Consider the following 20,954-nt stretch of genomic DNA (forward strand, 5'->3'; position numbering starts at 1 on the left):
GTAATCATTTTTTCGCCAAAATTTTGTTGTATTCATCATTAGTGTGACCGTATCAAAAAATATGGTATTCACCATGTTGCGCCATTTGGTCTTTTGGTCGCAAAATGCAGAAATTATATAAAGTAGTTAAATATAGCTACTTTTGGTAGCTTTAAATACCTAGGTAGCTATTAATAGCTGCGTAGGTAGAAATAGTCTATAGACTGGACCTGTGTAATTGCTTCAGGTAAATATTTTTTTTCTAGACACCAGAAAAACTACCAACAGTTTGGGACCCATCCCCCAAATAGATATAATAATAGAAATCTGCATAAATGTTTATTACATCAAAATCGAATTTCGGAAGTCAGTTTTTTGTATGTCCCCAATGTTTGTGAGAATCAGATTGATCCCGAGGTTTTAGTAACTTCTAATTAATGGACATACATGTATCTCCTGAACAATGAAGAAATGGGGGGGGGGACACTTGACCAATTTTTATTGATTTTTAATGTTGATTTATATTTCAGAGCCCACTCCAACAGATCTCTTCAGACCTCCCAGCTGATTGAGGAGACAGAGGGGTATCGGATTGAGGGGTTCGGGACTCCTCTCCCGGTCCTCATTACTGAGGCCCTAGCCCTTGCTGATAGTAAGTGTTAAACTGGGTAAAAATGGGTCACATCACTTAAGCTCTAGCACTTGCCTACAGAAAGTGGTAAACTCCTCTCCCAGTCCTCATCACTGAGGCTTTAGCCCTCGCAGATAATGCTAGCAAGTACATCTTTGATACATGTTTTGCACCTGTTGCTGATATTTAAGGAATGTTTTTATGTTTTGTGTGAGTTATTGGTGTGTGAATCACACAGACTTGTCACGAGGCATATTTCATGAAGCGCGCTAGTGCTTCATGAAAAATATGCCTACGTGCAAGTCTGTGTGATTCTCACACCAATAATTATACCCCCCGCAAACGAAGTTTAGGGGGGGTATATTGGAATCACCATGTCCGTGTGTCCGTCTGTCTGTAGACGAGATTTTGTCCGGACCATTACTCAGAAACTATTAGAAGGATTTGTCTGAAAATTTGTACACATATTATTCACCATATGAAGTTGTGCACCTGATATTTTCATCTTGATTGGATTATTATTTTGTATTTTACAGGTGTTTTTTCATTTTTATTTTGTGGTTTTGTCTGGACCGTTTCTCAGAAACTATTGCAAGGATTAATCTGAAAATTTGTACACTTATTATTCACCATATGAAGGTTTGCACCTGGAATTTTCAACTCTTTTTATACGCCCGTCTTAAGACGGGACGTATTATGTTATAGGCTTCGTGTCCGTCCGTCTGTCCGTCTGTCCGTCTGTCTGTTAGCTTTTTCGTTTCCGGCTCATAACTTTAATACTACTAGGCCTAGGATTACCAAACTTTGTCATCTGATGCATCTTGGGTAGAAGGTGTGTCGCGCACAAAAAGTAGGTCGCTCTTACCTTTAATTAAGAAGTTATAGCCAAATATGGAAAAATCCTTTCCGGCCCATAACTAGAAAACCATAAGACCTACAATCATCAAACTTGGCCAGTTTATGCATCTTAGGTAGAAGGTGTGTCGCGACCTATTTCAAGGTCACTGTGACCTTTAATTTAAGTGAATTTTTAAAAAAAAAATGTGTCTTTTTACTATTCATTTACACATCCCAAATAATGTAAGAGTATTGCACTGTTCTTATTAAAAAAGTGTTAAATCAAGAAAATACTTATTTTTTTTAAGCATATACTTGACAGCAATCTAAAACAAATATAATGTATGTTAGAGAAATCCCATGTCTCCCATGAGTGTAATTATCAAGCACTGGTCAAGAAGAATTTTGATAACAGAAAATTGCATGTCAAATTAGAGAGAAATTAATGGGTTTTGAGTGCGAGGAGCTATTGACAGAGCATTGGCGTTATCTATATCCCTTGAGAATTGGGCAAATTGGGTAAGCCTGGCTGTTTGATTAAAAATAGCTCTTGTTGACTAGCTTAAGTTTTGAAATGAATTTGATGAAAAGTAATTAAAACTAATTTGATATTGCATAATAGACTAATCTGATATTATGTAATATTATTAATTTAAAAACTAATTTTTTGGGGTGGGGTTGAATCAGCATGTCCATATGAATTACATACTAAAACCTGTCGGACATTAAATCTCAACCAAAAAAAAAAAATCTGAGAGTATTTTATATGTTTTTAAAAACATATTATAGTGCAGACCCATTCATCTCTTGGTAGTAATGAGTAGACAAGCATCCAGTTAAAGATTAATTAATGAGTTCAGTGTAGGAAGGCTAGCTGTCTCAGTCTCTCTGATTAAGCAGCCCTTTGGGGATTAGACAGAAGAACTGCTGGTCAGTTTATAACATATGTCATTTGATGGCCAGCCTTTTTTTTCAAAATTAATTTGGTATAGATTAAGTTGTTAAGACTAATTTGATGATGGGCATTTGACAAGGTCTAACACAACCAGCACAGAAATCTATCAGTGATGTAATATTTATTATAATTGATGCCTACATCACAGGGGATGCATAAATGACAAATCATCGAAATCTTAGAATCAAAGTTGATGTGATTTTCTTGCACCTAAACTGTTCAAGAAAATTGTAATTTTTTGACGGGCGTATCATGCTGTGGCGCGGCACTTTATTGTTAATTTTTTTTGCATTTTACAGGTTTTATTTTTTATTTTAATTGACTTGTTCATTTTGGGCTCATGTGTAAGATTTGAGATATAGAATCTAGAATATCTGTTCAAAAATACTACAGCTTAAAACTACTCATAAAAACTTTAAAAAAAAAAAGAAACATCATCAAGTGTTAAAAACAGTTTTTACATTGCACAGAAGATAATGTAATTTCATTTGTCTCTTGGGAATAATGACTGGACATGCATCCAGTTAAAGATAAATTAATGAGTTTGGTGTAGGAAGTTGTTAAGGCATATCTCTTATCAAGCGTGTGTGTTATCTAATCTCCAGGGAATAAGGCACAAGAATTAAAGATCTGTCTTCTCTTATTCTCTTAATTGTAATTTATTGTCTGTCAAAGCACTTCATTACTGGATGACCAGCTCTTTATTTTCAAAATTGATATATCAAGATTAATTTGATTTTGTATAATGGTTTTTTTTCAACAATCAGTTTGCAGAGTGACATAACACATAATTGCAATATACCCGGTATTTTTTTAATGCAGAAATAAAAAAAAAATAAAATGAAAAAATTAAAAAAAAATGTTACAATGGAATTACAATGTATTATTATTGATGTTTCATTTGGTTGCACCTTTGTTTCATTCATTAAGAAACATGATGAGCAATTATATTTCACTGCAAATTTTTGTAAGTAAATTGTGAACACCTCTTGATCCATAAAGTATTTTTGAATTGGCATCTTCTCTGAAAAACCCAGCTGGGGGTATTTGTCCCTATTGGACAGTTCTAGTTCACACTAAACTGAAAAACATTCCTAAGGCCTTATATTTACATATGTTTTGAAGCACTAAAAATATACTCAGTATATGAATTTCTCGCTGCACTATATTGTTATACTTTTACTAATGTCGCTGTAGCCCAATTGTGACGTCACGGTTATGCACGTTTCTCCGTGTATATTTCTACCCGTGAGTTTACACGAGAACGATTTTCATATCAATTTCACCGTTGGCTTAGTAGGAAAAAAACAGCGAATGTAAATATTGAACTTTCTTAATAGCATAAAAGTCCAGGGCTCTCACACCACTTTTTGGGACTGGGGCCGGGGCCATTCAAATTGGGAAAATTATCGTCATTTTGGGAAAAGTTGGATAACCAAAATTCATTTAAAAAACCCTCAAATTTTGCTTTTCTAGCATCTTGTCATCATGTTAACTCTGGTTTTGAATAAACAGTTAAACAGAGCAAACATGGGTACGTACGCTATTTATGAAAGTACATTTATTTAGCTTTGTCATTACTATCTTTGAGTGTTGATATTGTGGTTATATGTCTTTCTGAGGGACAGTCACTAGTCACATATTCCCGAATTTCCTCAATCACATGGATAACTTTGCTTACCAATACAGCGCGAGACTGAACATCCCGAAGCGTGGGTATGTTTCTAGGTGCAGCTTACTAATGTTTAAATGAAATGTCTATTTTTGAAACCAAAATGATGTTTTTTGTCAAAACTACATGACAAGATACTCTGCACTCATAATTAGTACACATTTTTGTAAAAACAAAAACCTGGTTCCCCGAAACAGTTTACGAATGCATTTGGCGCGAACTAATAAAATATTAGTACAGTTTCACTTTCATTTGCAAGTGTGGTTTGTTTAGTTTCATTTTTTGCGATTAAGTTTCATGGACTTTTATTTTTTAATTAATATTTTGCTATGGAAATTGGGAAATTTACACCTTTCTTTTGGGAAAAAAGGTACCTTTTTTGCATTGGGAACGGGGCCGAATATCGGCCCCAGATTTAGAGAATCAAGAGCCCTGTAAAGTATTTCCCTCTTACAGTGATACTTGTAAGCCAGTATGATGAATGTGTATAATTTCCTGATTAATTTTACAGAACATACAGAGATAACGGTGAAGGTCGACCCCTCAGGATGGGCGTGGCTGGTCGGGGGGAGGAAACTGTTTGTCTGGAGATACAAGGGAGGACAAAGTGCCAGGGTAAGCATTGTCCTTGATGTAATTCACTGATCTTTCTGTGAACTTAACATTTTCAAGGAATTGTAAAATTATTTTTCTCAACAGAGTGATAAAAATCAAAGTGGTTATTTTTTTTCATGTCTTAGTTGTTAGATACAAGCCTTTTAATATTAAGTACAAAGTTTAATATTTTGGAAAGTTTCTCTGTTATTTCAGAGCATTTTCTGTAAGGAACTGACCTTGCCACCGAGCGACCTTGCCCACAATGCTGACAGAGTCTGTGTCATCCCCAGCCATACGGACAAGCAGTCGGCTTCCTGTATCGCTGTGTCACCCGAGGGCATCGTCAGGTACTGGCCAAACATCGCCTACGAAGGCTCGTCCACAGAAATCAGCGCAGAGCTCAGAGGTGATGAGTGTGCCAGCGTCGTTAACTTTGAGGTAAATATTTCTCGAGATTTTGTGTATGAAGATTTTTTCATGCTTTAGATGGGATTCCTTTTTGTTTATTTTGAGTTTGTATGCTAAGCTTTCCTTAAAGTCATAGAGTGGATGGAATGTAATTTATGAGATACATTGATTTTTCAGCCGTTTGGATGCCTGCTGGCTACCACCACAAGTTCTCTTGTTCTTCTGTCTCCAGTGCCAGGCCAGGTATTAAAGTCAAGTTTAAAAACTTATCCAAGTAAGCCTTTCAGATTTACTCACCTTTCTCTAATGTTAGGGCAGGTAAGTCAAATTTGTCTTCTTGTTTAAATAATTCATAAAGCATTCCTAATGGAGTATAATCAGGTCTTTGTCGGCATCATCTGTGAACTATTATTTAATGTTTGCAGGTATTTTAGAATAATATTTCCAGATGCTTTCATATACTTTTAATGTTAGGCCTGCGGATGTATGGAATATTTAAGTGAATTTAATTCCTCATATGCCCTCGATTGGACCTGGATAACAAATATTATCATTTTTCCTGTAGAACATGTTGACCTGCCACGCTCTGAAGGGATCACAAGGAATGTTTTCAGGAATCGGGAGACGAATGTCATCCTTTATATTCGGGGCCTCAACCTTACAACCGACAGGGGCAGTAAGTCTGTTCTGATTAAATATATATAATCGGGAGACGAATGTCGTCGTTCATATTTGGGGCCTCCACCTTACAACCGACAGGGGCAGTAAGTCTGTTCTGATTAAATATATATAATCGAGAGACGAATGTCATCCTTTATATTCGGGGTCTCCAACTTACAACCCTCAGGGGCAGTAAGTCTGTTTTGATTAAATATATATAAACTCAGAATGGAATAAAGCTGATTTAACCTACCATGTTAACAGGGAACTCCATTTAGATGTCAGATTTGATTACGTAAATAATACATGCTTTAAGTTCGAGAGAACTTAAAAAGGAAATAGAGAACATAAGTGGCATCAAAGCATTTTAATAATGAATATGTTTTGCTTGAATTTATACTGTCATTGAAACTCAAAGCTACCTACTTTTATTGACAGACTGTCCTTTATTTGTAGCCACTGCAGGCCGTTGTGTGTGGGAAATGTGAAGATGAGGATGAGCGGCCATTTTATGTTTTATCTGGGACACAGTTCCAGAAATGGGTCATCTCTCAGCCCCTCATAGAAAAGGTTCCTTTTGACTTTTTGCAATTTTATTATTAATTAGGAATATTAGAAGCACTTAATTACTCCACCTATAAACAGTATGGAGTTTGTACTTGTACTGTTAATTAGGGTTATAGAAAGCATTTATATGATGAATTAAAGTGTACAGTGAAGTCAAGTTTAATCAAACTGTTTCATTAATTTAACAGATACAATTTACATTTATGATATATCAGAATAGTTTTCCTGGCTTTTTGCTGTAAGCCTGTTTAAGTGTACAAGAACATGATGGAATCAAGTGTTTAAAAAGTTTTCAATATTTTAAATAAACTGCTACATGTGTGGCGGTCAGCCGGGTTCGATCGCCGGTGGCCAGATAGCTCAGTTGGCAGAGCACCTGACCAGAGTTTCAGGGGGCCCAGGTTCAAATTCCGGTTTGGTCCGCTGCATTTTCTCCTCTCCCTTTACATTTGGTGCCGTGATCATGCCCTGGAATTGACAGGTGAGAGGCCTGCCAGGGATGACCCTGATTTGGGGTCTTTGGAGGGCCAAATACCTTTAAGGAGGGAGGAATGTGGTGGTCAGCCGGGTTTGATCACCAGTGGCCAGATAGCTCAGTTGACAGAGCACCTGACCAGAGTTTCAGGGGGCCCGGGTTTGAATCCCAGTCTTGTCCGCTGCATTTTCTCCTACTCGTTACACATGCATTTGAGAGATGTCAGAGATCCAGTACATAACTTTAATAGACTTAAATTCCATAAGATACTTCAGTCACTGTTTTTTATTAACAATTCACAAAAATAATATATGGATATATAAAATTAGGTGAACAGTTTACTTGTATACTGATGTTACATGTATATAATATTTTTCAAATCTTTTTATCCAGCTGTTTTATCAGATTGACGTTGAGAGGATGTTTAGAGAGTTTCTGTCCAAAAAAGTTTGGGTAAGGTCTTAGTAAACTCTTGATTTACATAACAAGTTATCTGAACTACACTGTACGTTATTGCTTTCTGTGGCAGAAAATTTTTCTTGCTTACATATTCTAACTTTCATAGTTGCCCTATGTATGACTTCTAATTACAAAGGGCTTTTAACTTTTTTTTGTTAACTTTGTTTTCTCTCTATTTTTTCTAGCTGAGAAAGCTGGTTTCAATTTTAAAATAGTAAAAACTAGCAGAAAAATGTACAAACATCAATTCCAATGGGTCAGTGTCATTACGGTAAACAACACTTCATGATCATAAAAAGGAAATAGAGTAATATACAAGATGTTAAATCCAGTTTGTTTTATGTTGTACAGAACCAGGACTCCCGTCAGCTGACACAGCTAAAGACCTGGTTATTGGACATGCAGCCCACACAGTAAGTCTGAGATTTCCCTGTCTTATAAGTAGAAGTATTAATTTACCTTCACTGTGTTTTTAAGCGCTAAGCCCAGCGCAAAGCGCTTTCTGGCAGCGTAAATTCACTTCCGTCGCGGTTCCAGCGCCACTAAACAAGTTCCATAACTCGCAACTCTTTTGATTATAAAAATACAATGGATTTCCCCTTCTCTATTTTTACATATAAACTGGTTCTCATAATATGGTTATAATTTCAACACAGATAAAGTCAGAGGAGTACCGATAATATTCATCCGGGGTTTTTAAACAAAGGTAATCAGAGAAGAAATAGTTCCAACGTATACGCTTAATTTTGATTAAAATAATCTATGATAACTGTATTGAATTTATGATAACATCGATGTTCAAATTTAATAAGAGTAAAATATCCATGACACACACAGTTTCCTTCCACTTTTTAAGCGCTAAGCGCAGCGCAAAGCGCTTTCTGTCAGCGTAAATCTACTTAATTACAAAAGTATATTATCATGTACATGCAATATAGTGATTGAATATTCAATACCTACCCGGTACATGATTTAAAACTCAGATGCGATTTTGATAAGTTTTTAAATCTCAAACTGGAAGTGATTTATTCAGTAAAAAAAATCACAGAACATTGATTTACAATGTACATGTACTACTTACATAATATGCAGACCTGTTTACTCTTACGATTTCGCCGTATTTTGTACGGATTTTTAGTCCAGAATACGTCTCACGTTTTGTTATTATGAAAATACGGAAATAAGAAATACACTTATTTGGAATTGAGAAATTAGTTTTCGTTATGATCTGTCTCAGTTTCACGCTTTTTAATAGCTAAAAAAGATTTTAAACACAGTTATGTCGGTTTGCCAAAACACTGTGTTATGAAACGATCATGACCATGTTATCAAACCATGTTTTAGTATTCAGAAAAGCAGTTGTTCTCCATTTATATATGTAAAATTGATTGAATGTGAAATCTTACTGGCAAATGCCAAATCTCACGGACAAATCTAATCAAAAATACTGAGAGACATTGATATGGGTAAACAGGTCTGTAATATGGTACGTTCTTTATATATCCATATAAACTATAATTTTTTTTTTTCTTCTAGACAATTATTTCAGGCAATGTAACTAAAACAAGCCTTTCTATTTACATCTTGCACCATGCTGAAATTTATCAGTGAAGTTGATTTTCGTATCTATGTATCAATTAGTAACAGACTGGAATGCATTTAGATCTAAGGACGGTCTTTTTTAATGTCTATACTTGTGTTGTACATAATTCAAAAGGAAGGGCAGTTTGAGGCGGACTGTACAGACATGTAGAGCATGTGGTGGATGTGTTTTCAACGAATCCACTCAAATAGTAAATTTATTTCTCGGATTACATATATTGTGCTCTAAAATTGTGCTTGTAGTGTGCAGGATATGGCGAAAAATGCTAAAATCACGTTCTTAGCAATGGACAGAAATAGGGCTGATTAAATGTTGGTTTGGTTTGAACATATTGTAACGGTCCAGAGATTTGACAGATAAGTTTTATACAGAGTTATTGAACCTGATTATTGTTGACATTTGTAGGAGAGTTGAGATGAATTTTTAATCTATGTGTTACATGTATAGTTACTTGACATGCAGGAATATGTATTAATTTATGCTTTGCATGTAATTGAAAGGTGATTATTGACAAGTTTAAGTGATTTACATGAGTTGAAATAGTTTGTGCACATGTTTTGAGTTACGTAGAAATCAGCTGATCATGGCAGTAGTAAAGTTGTGCTGTTATTTTAGCTTACTTCATGTTTCAGGTACTTTAATTGGTCTTCTGTAGAAGATTAACCATAGATTTATAGATGAAATCATGTTTTCTTGAAGTTTAACTTGTTTTCAGTTGATTATTGGCAGTTTAATGTCCTGTTGCAAACTGGTAGATTTGTTTACGAACTTGGCGGTCGTAAATTGTGTAGGTCGAGCCCGATCATAAAAGTTACGATAGTTTTCGGATTTTTGGAGTTAATTGTGTTATTTGTTGATTTAAATGGAGATTAATTTACTTGTTTTAATCTAAGAAGGTATTTGGAGATTACTTTCATTCAGAGAAGTTGTCTTGTATGTAGTTATTAGATTTTTCTATAGACTTTGCTGTTTACGGGAAATGTCACGAGAGATTCTCCAACGTTTTCCAACATGTCCAACAGTTTCCAACTTTTACGTCATGTTCTTGTATAAAAGAGAGAGATTCAAGGAATTTTTGCTCTTCTGCTAGGTTGGTTTGTTTAGAGAAGTCGTGTTTTAGGGGTAAGGAGTTAGTATGGGTTGGGCGTTTTGAATTTAGATGTAATAATGACTTTTTAGTTTTATTTTAAGAAGAGCCAGGGTTAGTTTAAGGATTTTTAGGAACTTTTAGAATATTTGTGGAATTTTATAGGAAGTTTTGGTGAGGATTTAGTGAATTTTAACTGAGAATTGGACTTGGTTAAATTTTGCTGGTTGTTTGAATTTTTGGTAAATTGTTGTTAAATTTTAGAAATACTTAAAATTGTTTAGGTAATTTATACATTTAGCTAAGGAAGCTAGTGTATTTCTAAATTTTGCTACTGTTTTTAACTGGAATTCAGACTTAAGAAATTTGCAGGAATTACTGGTATTTCAAATTTGTTAGGAATTAATTAGGTTTAAGGGATTAAGTTTTAGTTACTGGTTTTTACTTTCATCCAGGAGGTCTGGGAGGAAGTTTTGAGAGTTAGGAGTTTTGTGAGTTGCATTGAAGTTAGTTTTAGACAGGTAGGTTAGGACGAATAGGTGACATAGACAGAGCTTAGAATTTGTTTGTTGATTGTTCATTTGAGAGATAATTCTTATGATAAATTGTAAAACTGTATTTTGTCTCATTTCAAGTACAGAGATTTACAAGGTTTTATCAAAGTGTGATTTTCCAACAAGATGGAAATTGTGGGATATAAAAGAGTAAGAACAGAGTAATGAGATAAATGGGTATTAAAGAATTTTAGTGACTTCCTAAGGTCTAGGTTGTAACGAGCTTGACAAATAGAGAAGTAAAACTGAGAGATTTCGTGCATTTATAAATTTAGTGTAACTTAGAGAGCGCGGGTTAATAATAGGAGGTCTATAGGTCTTGGGCAGTGGTGTATTATCTGAGTTCATTGATTAAAGGGAGATAATTTAGTGTTGTGATATAAGATTAAAGAGTATTGAGTTTTGAACCACTGTGCCATACTAGCCCTCCTGAGCTCGGGTTGAGCTGTGTAACGCAAGCCTTGCCACGAAAGATAAGACAGCCCCTAGATAGAGTGAGAGAGCGGTCCAATAGTAGTAGAGGATTGCCCCCACCCCCGTTACACTTGGCGTCGCCGGTAGGATTTGTACTTCCAACCAAGGAGTGTTGGTACCACAAATCCAGTGAAACGAACATCTCTAACTACAAAAATGGTGAAGAGGAGACAACAAGCCTCAACAACATCTAGACGTGAGGGAAGTCAGGCTGATCATGAGGAGATACAGCAGAGTACAGATGATGAGATGAACATTGAAGCCTTAACTGTCACTGAAGGAGAAACAGATTATGAAACTACAGCAAATGAATTTGGGTCATCTGAGGAAGATGACATGCCAAATACTGTCAGACCACAAATCAACGTTGGAGCTGAAGTCCATATGAGAAGCAGTCCATCACTACCAAGCATTAGGCGAGAGGCAGATCCACATGAAGTGAGAAGGCCTACACCAGTGAGGCATGTTGGAAGACCTGGATTACGGAGGAGGCTGGGAAACGCTGATCTAACAGAACAACCAACTCCTACAAGAAATTCTTCCAACGATGCGGGAGACAATTCACCTGGTATTTACAATGCAGTAAAAGGAGCCTTGAAGGAAATGACCAGTCAGATTGTATCAGCTATCCAGACAGCCTTTGCAGGATTCACTGACCAACAGAACTCTGACCACGCTGCTAAGAAACTGGAAAATGGTAAGTCCTCTGACTGCCTTGCGAGGAGCATGGCACATCAGAGGAGGAAAACCCAGTTAACATTCAGGGACCAGAATCAATCCCCCTCATCTTCAGAGGAAGAGATAGAACCAATACCCAGGAGACGGTCATCAAATGGCAGTGTCAGGACCAGTGAGATTTTCCAACCAACCTACAAAGGCCAGAAATCAAATGTGAAGTTACCAGCTTTTACAGGAACGGCTGAAAAATGGGAAGTTTGGTACAACAGATTTGAGGCTGTCGCCCATATTGAGCATTGGACACAGGAGGAAAAACTGCGAGAAATCCTCCCAAGGCTACAAGGAGTAGCTGGGGAGTTTGCATACGGACAGTTACCCACCTCAGTCCTAAGTAACTACAAACGCCTACTGAAGGAGCTACAAAGCAGATTTGGTGAAGTTGAGACTACCAAACTTTACATAATGCAGTTTACTCGCAGAAACCAACAGCCTGGTGAATCAGCTGAGGATTATGCTGCTGAGCTTAAACGTTTGTATGACAAAGCTTACAAAAACAGAGGCATCTCAATCAGACAGGAGGATTTGTTACAGAGATTCCTCCTAGGACTTCGAGACCAGAAGACAAGGATTTATGTGGAACTGAATAAGGAGCCCGAGACAATCGAGGATGCTGTATATCACGTGGTACATTACTTGGAGACCACCAGATATCCCCATAATCCAGAAGACAGTGACAGGAAGGAAAAGAAACCCACAAGACAGGTCAATGCTCCAGTCAAGCAGAAACCTGTTAAGAAATCAGTTCAGCCAGTGGTAAAGCAGTCATCGAGATGGACGTCTACACAACAGAAATCCCAAACAGGTGCTCCAGGGACCATCACCATACAGGAAGGAGATCTTCAAAATCTGGTAAATCAGTTGGTGGATGAAAGGATCAGATCTCAGCTACAGACACAGTCTAAAGAGAGATCATCTGATTCTAACCAATGGCCAGGGAGGAGGGAAAATCCCGCTTATGACTTCAATGTAAGATCGCCTTACAATGGTAACCTACCAGCACCCGGGAGACATGCAGATCCTCAAACAAGCAGAGTAAATAATGGAATTTGCTTTGCTTGTGGCCAAAACGGACACTTTGCCAGGAGTTGTCCACAGAGGAATCAACAGAAAACTCATAACAATGAGGGGAGATTCCAACAGAGTACTCAATAGTACTACCAATCAACAACGACCCAACGATATCCAGCCAAGTGGAGATGAAACCTTGATGCAAAGTTCCTCTCCAAATTTGACCCACATGTCGTCAAACTAGAGAGGGTCACTCCTGTTGACCAGGGAGTGACCCAAACTGAAGGGAAAGATAACGGTCATAGGAAAATGCAGGAGACAACACAACCAACAGGAGTAACCACCCTTGGTGATCAAGGTATCACACAAATTGCAAGACAACTCGTGAGGAGTGAGGGCATCTACATAAAAGGGAAGATTCAAGGCATGAAGGTCATGCTCACAGTCGACACGGGAGCTATCCGGACGGTGCTGTCAGACCGAGCCTACAGGAAGATCCCTGAGGATGTACGACCCCACTTAGAGAAGTCTTACATGTTAACCAGTGTAAATGGCCAACCTCTGAAGGAGATCGGGAAAGCCGAGTTCAAGTGTGAATTAGGAGAATTGAAGTTTGAGGAAGAGTTAGTTGTTGCTGAAATTGAAGATGAAATTTTATTGGGATTAGATGTGCTGATGAAGGGTCCAGGTGGACCAGCCATTAATCTTCATGAGGGTGTCATCCTGTTGAATGATTGTTCCATCCCTTGCATACAGAACCATCAACCCAGCCCACTGGGGAAAGTTTGTGCTGTGGAAGATTATCAGATTCCCTCCAAATCAGAAATGATTGTGGATGTACCAGTACTTGTTGATAGAGAAGAGGATGAGTTTAGTGAAGTGTCAAAAGGTTTTACAGTGAAACCGTTGGAAAAGTTTGCTGCTAGATATCCAGAGACAATGGCAGATAATGTTGTTGAGAATAATGATGAAGTTATGGGTAGTAGAATCAGCATGGAAATCTCTGAGGAAGAGGTGAACACCGTGATCATCCAGGGAGATGAAGAAGACAAAACTAAGAAGTTTGACTTAGGATCAGACATATTGATGTTACCTCAAAGTCAAGGAAAGGATACCGGCTATACTGCCATCTGTAAAATCCACTGTCTATGGTGGCAACGATGGAACCTTCACCACAGCCTTACCTGTGCAGTGGGAAACCAACGTTGGAATCATCAGGAATCTCGCCATGAAGGGGACAGGAGAAGGGGGCATTGGTGGAGCAAGACCCCCATCATTCACAGAGGATCCACATAAGGAGAACACAAAGGTAAACGTTTTACAGCTTTGACGATTACCATGATGGTATGAGGTGATGATGATGAGCCAAGCAGAGATGGACCATAGGACCAGACAGTGATGCTTGACGGGAAGAAGTAATCTGACGAGACGATGCCTTGATGAGAAGGACCAGGAACTGCGCGTGATCGTGTTAAATGGAACTGTGCTAAATGGAATTGTGTTGAATGGAACTGTGCTAAGTGATATTCTATTCTAGGAAAGAATGAAGGACGGTAAATTAAAGCATTGATATGTGTACATTATAGCCAAAGTTCTAATCTCAGATGTTATGTCATATTATTGTAATGTATTGATGATTGTACATTGTAAGGTAGACAGTTTGACCTTAATGTTTAGATTTGACATTTACTTGAGATAAGTCATTTGTGAGGACACAAATAGTTTGAGAGGAGGGTAGTGTAACGGTCCAGAGATTTGACAGATAAGTTTTATACAGAGTTATTGAACCTGATTATTGTTGACATTTGTAGGAGAGTTGAGATGAATTTTTAATCTATGTGTTATAGTTACTTGACATGCAGGAATATGTATTAATTTATGCTTTGCATGTAATTGATAGGTGATTATTGACAAGTTTAAGTGATTTACATGAGTTGAAATAGTTTGTGCACATGTTTTGAGTTACGTAGAAATCAGCTGATCATGGCAGTAGTAAAGTTGTGCTGTTATTTTAGCTTACTTCATGTTTCAGGTACTTTAATTGGTCTTCTGTAGAAGATTAACCATAGATTTATAGATGAAATCATGTTTTCTTGAAGTTTAACTTGTTTTCAGTTGATTATTGGCAGTTTAATGTCCTGTTGCAAACTGGTAGATTTGTTTACGAACTTGGCGGTCGTAAATTGTGTAGGTCGAGCCCGATCATAAAAGTTACGATAGTTTTCGGATTTTTGGAGTTAATTGTGTTATTTGTTGATTTAAATGGAGATTAATTTACTTGTTTTAATCTAAGAAGGTATTTGGAGATTACTTTCATTCAGAGAAGTTGTCTTGTATGTAGTTATTAGATTTTTCTATAGACTTTGCTGTTTACGGGAAATGTCACGAGAGATTCTCCAACGTTTTCCAACATGTCCAACAGTTTCCAACTTTTACGTCATGTTCTTGTATAAAAGAGAGAGATTCAAGGAATTTTTGCTCTTCTGCTAGGTTGGTTTGTTTAGAGAAGTCGTGTTTTAGGGGTAAGGAGTTAGTATGGGTTGGGCGTTTTGAATTTAGATGTAATAATGACTTTTTAGTTTTATTTTAAGAAGAGCCAGGGTTAGTTTAAGGATTTTTAGGAACTTTTAGAATATTTGTGGAATTTTATAGGAAGTTTTGGTGAGGATTTAGTGAATTTTAACTGAGAATTGGACTTGGTTAAATTTTGCTGGTTGTTTGAATTTTTGGTAAATTGTTGTTAAATTTTAGAAATACTTAAAATTGTTTAGGTAATTTATACATTTAGCTAAGGAAGCTAGTGTATTTCTAAATTTTGCTACTGTTTTTAACTGGCATTCAGACTTAAGAAATTTGCAGGAATTACTGGTATTTCAAATTTGTTAGGAATTAATTAGGTTTAAGGGATTAAGTTTTAGTTACTGGTTTTTACTTTCATCCAGGAGGTCTGGGAGGAAGTTTTGAGAGTTAGGCGTTTTGTGAGTTGCATTGAAGTTAGTTTTAGACAGATAGGTTAGGACAAATAGGTGACATAGACAGAGCTTAGAATTTGTTTGTTGATTGTTCATTTGAGAGATAATTCTTATGATAAATTGTAAAACTGTATTTTGTCTCATTTCAAGTACAGAGATTTACAAGGTTTTATCAAAGTGTGATTTTCCAACAAGATGGAAATTGTGGGATATAAAAGAGTAAGAACAGAGTAATGAGATAAATGGGTATTAAAGAATTTTAGTGACTTCCTAAGGTCTAGGTTGTAACGAGCTTGACAAATAGAGAAGTAAAACTGAGAGATTTCGTGCATTTATAAATTTAGTGTAACTTAGAGAGCGCGGGTTAATAATAGGAGGTCTATAGGTCTTGGGCAGTGGTGTATTATCTGAGTTCATTGATTAAAGGGAGATAATTTAGTGTTGTGATATAAGATTAAAGAGTATTGAGTTTTGAACCACTGTGCCATACTAGCCCTCCTGAGCTCGGGTTGAGCTGTGTAACGCAAGCCTTGCCACGAAAGATAAGACAGCCCCTATATATAGAGTGGGAGAGCGGTCCAATAGTAGTAGAGGATTGCCCCCACCCCCGTTACAATATTTTATTGTAATATAATTACAAAGGGATTGAGCACAAGTACTGAATACTTATAACGTTCTCTCCCTATACATGTAAATTACACATTGATATTGTCACAGTTAAACATGCTATATAAAGGATTCAGAATTTGCAAAAGTAAACAAATTGATGCATTTTGCATAATTATGTATGAATATATAAAAGTCGAACAAATTCATATATTAATATTGGTACAGTAATTAACAAGGAAATCTACCAGTATGCTTAATAAATGTTTGAACAAAAGAAAAGAGACGTTCATTCTCTGCAGCACTCAGTGATTCAACCCCCCATAATAAGACGTGTATCTAGTATGTGGATTTTATCAAATTGTAAAAATTTATTTAAAAATTCATTTCTGGCGTTCACATACTTTGGACATACGAAAAAATAATGATATGTGTCCTCAACTTTACCGCACGTGCACAAGGACTTGATATTAAATTGCATCTATAAAGGTCGTTATTTAATACACAATTATGTCGTAGTCTGGTTTGAAGAACATTAAGTCTTCTGTTACCGTAATCAAAGTAAGAAGGTGGGGCAGATCTAGATTTTTTATTACTAATTTTAGATTTGAATTTCGACATTGACTGTAAATTTCGAGTTTCAAGTGGAATGGAGTTCCATTCGTTAACTACAGTAGGAATAAACGTAGACTTATAAGTTTGTAATCGACACTTTGGAATATCATAATTTTGAGAATTTCTTGTCGAGTAGATAGATGTGTTACAGCGCATATTTGGAAGGATGTCCATTAAGTATTCTGGCACTAAATTATTATGAAGTTTGAACATTGTTTTTAATCTAGCTTCTTGTCTTCTACAACTAAGCGGTTCCCATCCCGTTTCAAAATAAAGTGAATCTTTGGAAGCTATAGTTGTTAACCCTGCTACAATTCTAGCTGCATAAAGTTGAAGTTTTTCTAATTTATCACTATCGCCCTGTTGACAACACCCCCACACCACCGAAGCGTATTCAAGTTGCGGTCTTATGAATGATGTATACATGAGTGAGAGTGTTTTTCGATTTACTTTAAATTTTAATTTTTTTAAAAGAAACAATTTTTTGTAAGCAATAGACAGTATATTATCAATATGTGGTGACCAACTGGCATCGTGTGAAAATAGTACTCCGAGGTGTTTGTGTTCAGTAATGAAGTCTAATTCACATTGTTGAAATAGAAGCTTAGGATATTCTATATTTTTCTTTGTGCTAAACATTCATTACTTTTGTTTTAGAGGGATTGAATTTCAATAACCATTTTTGAGACCATAGTTCGAGAGCATTTAAATCTTTGTTTAAGTCTCTTTCAATTATTTTCATGTTATGAGACGAATGCTGCAAAGAATTATCATCAGCAAATAATCTACAAAAAGTAACCATATTATCAGCAACATCATTAACATAAATTAAAAACAAAAGTGGTCCTAAAACTGAGCCCTGGGGAACACCAGCATATAAGGGTTTGGGCGTTGATAATAAGTTAAATGTTAAGGTATTCAAACCCTAATGGGAACAAATTCAGTGAAATTAAATACTTAACTGATATGTAGGCATTGAATACTCAGTTTATTTAGACATACTTCCCATTTATTACTATTAGTATGTATAGTGGGATATGTCCTAATTTATGACCTTGAATTTTGGTAAGAGTTATCTCCCCTTTTTTAATCAATAAAAAAAAATTAGCCGGTAAAAAAATTGTTTTCAATTGTCATTCTATTTTTAATTTTTCAACGCATCTTCCCACCGCAGGATTTATTGATATTCAAATTATTTGAATTTTTATTTAAAAAAAAAAAAAACGCTTTTCCCCATAGACTTCAATGCAATCTTTGTTAATTAACAGATGCTTAATTAATGACATTTTTAAAACTTTCTCGTGGACAATCCTTTTCCACTATAAAATGCTTTAATATGATATCAGTGTATTATGTACTTGTCGTACATTTAAGGGTAGAGAATCAGGTCCCATTAGGGATGGAAATCCTTAAGCAAACGGTGTAATACTTGAAGTAGGGAACTAGGAATAAATAGTTTATGTAAAGATGTGTCTCAGCTGTGTTGCCAATTCTTAATGAAGACTCAATAAAAACAGAATAAAATAATGTTGTATACCTTCATGAAGATTTATTAATACTTGAGATTAATATTGTATTTCTTTCTTGGTGAAGATCAAACATACACAAGTAGAAAATGGTGAAAAGCATCAAGCGTCCGCAAAAAATATTGAAGCATTTTAAATTATTTCAACAATAGTCAAAAATACTTTTGGGGGTTTAATGAGGTATTTTTAATCCAAAGAAGAAAAGTGTAAAATTTTAATTGCAAAAACGTATCATTTACTATTGAGTGACAGGTATTGTAAATCAACACAAATGTTACTGCAAATACATGTACGCTATAAATCATATATTTGAAAATGAGAGATTACAGGATAGCATCAAAAGATAACTCTGCATTTCATTTCCGGAAATATGCATAGCATTTCCGACATTTTTAAATTTCATTTCCGACCTTTTTTTGTTTTCATTTCCGACATAATTTTCTTTTCATTTCCGGATTTTACCTGTGCGGCAATTCAATGGTATCTAAGTAAAAGAAAATGGAATTTTAAAAGTACCAAAATATTAATAAAAGATAAAAAAAAAACATCTCTACATATATGCATACATTTAGCACTAAGTCTAGGTAAAAATGTTCAATGAGCATAAAACTTTTTCACCACATTTAATGTGCACTAAATTAAATGTCGGTGACAGCACCATACTTATGTCCAAGTCACTGATAGATTAACAAAATTAGATTTCAATGATTTATTTATTATTTAATCCTTTAAATTTTTCATAAGTAAAGTTATCAAATCTGTTAATATAGGTACTACGTATATATGTATTTGAAAAATGTCGGAAATGAAAACAAAAAAATGTTGGAAATGAAAACTAAAAAATGTCGAAAATGAAAAGTTGATAATTACCAAAAATTCCGGAAATGAAATGCAGCCAAAGATAAATATAATATCTTTATACTAAAATGTATACTTACATATTATCTTTGACATAAAGGGTTGTTAATTCTACGGATTTCAATTCATTTACATTGAGTTTTGTCATATGACGTTGTTACATACATGATGCCAATCTTCAATTTGAAAAAAACTTGTATTAAACGCAGAATGAATTTGTTATTTATAATTAAATACGATCACCAGAAGATTTTATCTTTCAGTGTTGCACGTAAATGAGAGGAATTTTAGCGACATTTCAAGTGTTCACATTTTTTTTCAAATACAATGTATACATTTTCCAGCAAAAGTATAGCTATTTTTTTTTATACATGTACATTTAGAGTTTAAATTTCATCTAATAACTGGATTACCATATCCCTTCCAATAAATTGCAATTTATACGCAAATACGACCTCTTATAGATTCCTACAAGGCAATGTGAAAAGAAAATAATTTTACATGCAAAAATATTTTCTTGCAATTTCGTGTACAGTACTGTAAGTGAAATTGATTGATCTTTTTACATACGAAGATAATGTATAATGCTTGAAAAAAAAAGCATGAGACATTGATGAATTTCATATCCTAGGTCTGTATAGACACGAGGAGACCTCATCAAAATTCAATAATTGTATAATGTTATTCATGTTCATGACTGTATGCCGACATGGTAATTGTCAATAAAGTGAATTGAATTGAATTATCCCAACGGGGTTCACATATTCAGGACTCGCATACATGTACTTTTTGACAACTGTGCTCGACCTAGCGCTATCACACTGTCAAAATATCGCTTAAAATTCAATACAACAGGACATTTAAAATTAAAATAATTCTGACGAATTTCAAATCAATATGCTTAGCGCTTCCCAGTACTTTCAGTACTTTGATTCTAGTAAGCCAACTCTAGAATTGATTTAAAAACCATTTTTGTGTATACTGATGTGTAGAAATATACACGGAGAAATATGCGCTAACGTGACGTCACAATTAGTCTACAGCGATGTTAATGAAAGTATAAGAATATAGGGCAGCGAGAAATTCAAATAAAGTATACTTTTGGTGCCTCCAAACATATAAAATGTAAATGTAAGGAATGTTTTGAAGTCAATTTTAAAGAATTATTGGTGTGTGAATCGACAGACTGCACGTAGGCATATTTTTCATGAAGCGCTGGTGCACTTCATGAAAATGCTTGCGACAAGTCTGTGTGATTCACACACTAGTAACTCACATGAAAGTTAAAACATTCCTTAAATACACTCACTCCAAAGAGGGGTGTATACTGTTTTACCCTTGTTTATCTGTCTGTGTCTGTTAAAAAAAAATTCGCAGTTTTCTCAGCAACTATTCATTGCAGATGCCTCTTGTTCAAACACGCTGACTTTTTTCTCTTTTTTCAGACAAGGAGTTGTATTTCTTGGTGCGGGTGTAAATATGGATGTAGACCTGACTGTACACTTTGGATTAGGTAAGATAGACTTTATTAAGGAATATTATATAACTTCGTGAAATCCGGCAATCTGATTGGTTAATACGAAGTAATTATTTTAGAATAACGAGCGCTGAAAGTGAATAATAGCACCCACGGTCAATATACTCTATGTATCTTCGGTCAATATCTGTCACCC

General features: G+C 35.5%; 1 protein-coding gene across 1 annotated transcript in view; it reads left to right on the forward strand.

The window, feature by feature from the left end:
- Positions 1-509: 509 nt before the first annotated feature.
- LOC134229867 (nuclear pore complex protein Nup133-like) overlaps positions 510-20,954 on the forward strand; it is a gene marked incomplete at both ends in the record, with an annotated part of 42,164 nt that continues 21,719 nt past the window's right edge. The window contains 9 exons of the mRNA XM_062711650.1: positions 510-631; positions 4,586-4,689; positions 4,885-5,109; positions 5,257-5,322; positions 5,645-5,755; positions 6,196-6,309; positions 7,175-7,234; positions 7,592-7,653; positions 20,727-20,794. Coding sequence (XP_062567634.1) covers positions 510-631; positions 4,586-4,689; positions 4,885-5,109; positions 5,257-5,322; positions 5,645-5,755; positions 6,196-6,309; positions 7,175-7,234; positions 7,592-7,653; positions 20,727-20,794 — 932 coding nt within the window. The remainder of the gene's footprint in view (positions 632-4,585; positions 4,690-4,884; positions 5,110-5,256; positions 5,323-5,644; positions 5,756-6,195; positions 6,310-7,174; positions 7,235-7,591; positions 7,654-20,726; positions 20,795-20,954) is intronic.

The sequence above is a fragment of the Saccostrea cucullata genome, unplaced genomic scaffold (assembly GCF_032062105.1).
Source record: "Saccostrea cucullata isolate Sc308-1 unplaced genomic scaffold, CSIRO_AGI_Scuc_v1 ctg10713, whole genome shotgun sequence".
Lineage (NCBI taxonomy): Eukaryota > Metazoa > Mollusca > Bivalvia > Ostreida > Ostreidae > Saccostrea > Saccostrea cuccullata.